This window comes from Rhinopithecus bieti, unplaced genomic scaffold (genome assembly GCF_001698545.2).
Source record: "Rhinopithecus bieti isolate Rb0 unplaced genomic scaffold, ASM169854v2 scaffold_3062, whole genome shotgun sequence".
NCBI lineage: Eukaryota > Metazoa > Chordata > Mammalia > Primates > Cercopithecidae > Rhinopithecus > Rhinopithecus bieti.
In genome coordinates this window covers 4,817,099-4,819,598 of record NW_016804432.1, presented here as the reverse complement: position 1 = coordinate 4,819,598, position 2,500 = coordinate 4,817,099, and the positions used below count along the sequence as shown (strand labels likewise).

The following is a 2,500-nucleotide window of genomic DNA, read 5'->3' as shown; positions in this document are numbered from 1 at the left end:
GTAAAGCTGATAAAGGGTACCATATTTTGGTTTATTTTATTTAGCCTTAAATTATATATTAATATTTTTTTAAATGTAAACTCAGTGAATAAGAGCTGGTATAATCAATATTTTACATAAGTAGTCTCATGTTTTTAAAAACAAAAACTTAAGCTTTAGATCATTGCCATTTCATTGGGGAGTTCTCTAATATTTTATGGTAATATTTTAATAGATCCCAGGAATTTTGAAATACTGTTTCCCCTTTATATATTTTCCATTTGATGGAAATAATTTCTCCTGGAAAACTAATTCTTTCAAAAGTTTACTGAAAGCCTATATTTAGGAAATGATATTTTAAAATCCAGTGTCTTTAAAATAACAATAATATGTCAGGACACAAATTTGAAATAAACCACAGAAAATAGTGCCAATGTGTATGTATACATGAATATGTGTGTATCTCTTACATATGTATTTAAGAGCACGGATATATATATATATATGCATATACATACATATACATATATATACACATACACAAACACATGTAGGTAGCCTACCTACATTTTAATACACATACACACACATACCCACTTCGCTGGGCCTAAACATGCACTAGCAAGTTATTTTAGGGCTTCAACTCTTCAGAAAATCTCATTATGTGAGGAGCGAAGTGGCTCTGCGGGGAACATTATGGAAATATCTAGGCTTGATTTAATGAGGCTGTTCACATTGGTGGAATATCAACTTAACAGAGAAAAGTCTACCCAGGGCGTCCAAGTTACCAAAATGAAATTGGCAATTGAGATGATAAGAACGTGGCTTTCTTCTGCGAAATCACTTCAGGTAACAGAGATAACATTAAATAACATACATTCTATGCACCAAGAACAATGTTTTATGTACCGAGTCTCTTATCCGTCTCTCCTAATGACTTCCCTTAGCGGGTTGTTAGTACTTGACAGCAGGTCTCCGTGCGGGGAACTTTTCTCCAATTCCACATTCAAAGGAGGTCCATCAGAGAGCATGATTGGCAATTTTCGTCATAATCTGCACATTATTAGCATCAAAATTGACGTGGCAGTTAACACTGGTGGGTTTTGATGTACCTTTCTTCAAGTTCAAGTAAACCCCTCCAGTAGCTGGGTTGGCAGAGCGGGTCTCAGCAACCCAGCGGTGGCTTTGCAGAGGCGAAGACGCAATAGACATGCGTGAGAAATATGCCAAGAACCATTTCACCCGAGGAAAAGCAAAGCGAGGAGGGAAGGGGACGAGGGGCATAGAGAGTTCTAACTTAGAAAAGTGTCTAAGGAAATGCTTTAGGATAATACTAATATATCTAGAGATTCAAGTATTTCCCAGATCGAGTGGAACCCGGTAGTTGGAAAACTGAGCTGAAAAAGCCTCTTCAAATGCTACAGCGATCTATCAATCTTGCCCCCACCCCCAACCCCTTCTTTTCCTTTCCCTGGCCTGGCTGTGGCATCCTGTTTTGCCATCACTTTGTGCATAAAATATGCAAGATGCTTCCATTCCATCAGCACTGAAACCAAAGACCAAAAGAGAGAACGGTGTTGGACTGAGAAGGAGGCGGCGCAAGGGCCACCCCTTCCAGCACCTCCGGTTTGTCCTTCCCAGGGAAGGCGGCCACACCCTACCCGCCTAGCTCCTGAACGCAGTAAACAATCTCACAAACACAACCGCCGCTGCCCAGACTCTCCATCCGCCCTCCCGGCCTTCTCAGACCTCCGTTCTCCCGCTCTCTTCGGGCAGGGTCCCTAACAAGCTCAGGCTGAAGAAACATTTGCCACCTCCCCCACCCTCGTTGAAAGAAAAGGAAGGATGGAAGAAAAACAGCAGCAGCGAGAAACCTACTGGGCGACTCCTCCCCCTCCCCCAAGCACCAGCGCACAGCATCCCCCTCTGTCTTTGTTGTGGTTCTCCGCTGCTTCGGGCCACGCGGTTCAGCCAAGCAACCCGGGCCTGAGAGAGCACAGCCAGAACTAGCTTAGGGGACGAGGGGTTTGTCTTTGGGGAACCAAGCGCTCAGGACAGAGGTGGCAAGTGGGTCCTGGGAGCCAGAAAACAGAGAGAAGGGCAGACGGCTGGGTGGCAAATACAAAAATAGAAATAATTTAGGGGGATGCCCGCCAGGCTTCTGCGCCTGCTCTTTCTCCCCAATTCGGGGCAGGTTCCCTTCGGCCTCCGGCGCCCCGGGGCGCCCCTGGCGGCAGCGGTAGCAGCGGGCAGCGCGCGGAGGGCTCAGGGGCTCACAGGGGACTCCCGGGCACACTCAGAGCGGCGGGCGCGGCCCCCTGGCGGTGGCGACGTAGTTATCTAGTGAGCGGAGCCTCGTCCCTCTGGTCCGGCGGGCTCATGGCCGTCTTACTAAGCACCGCGGCCGAGTAGGGCAGGAAGCCGCTCTCGGAACGCGGCGCCGCCGCGCTGCAGCCGAAGTCCGAGCCTCCTCCGGCCCCTGTGCCCCCGCCGCCGCCGCCACCACCGCCGCCACCGCCAC

General features: G+C 48.0%; 1 protein-coding gene across 1 annotated transcript in view; it reads right to left on the bottom strand.

Annotated features, from left to right (window-relative positions):
• Nucleotides 1–2,500, bottom strand: part of EVX2 (even-skipped homeobox 2) — an 11,009-nt gene that overhangs the window by 326 nt on the left and 8,183 nt on the right. Inside the window, exon 7 of the mRNA XM_017868259.1 lies at nucleotides 1–2,499. This exon is cut by the window's left edge and continues 326 nt beyond it. Within this exon, the coding sequence (XP_017723748.1) occupies nucleotides 2,316–2,499 (184 nt within the window). The 3' untranslated portion in view covers nucleotides 1–2,315. The remainder of the gene's footprint in view (nucleotide 2,500) is intronic.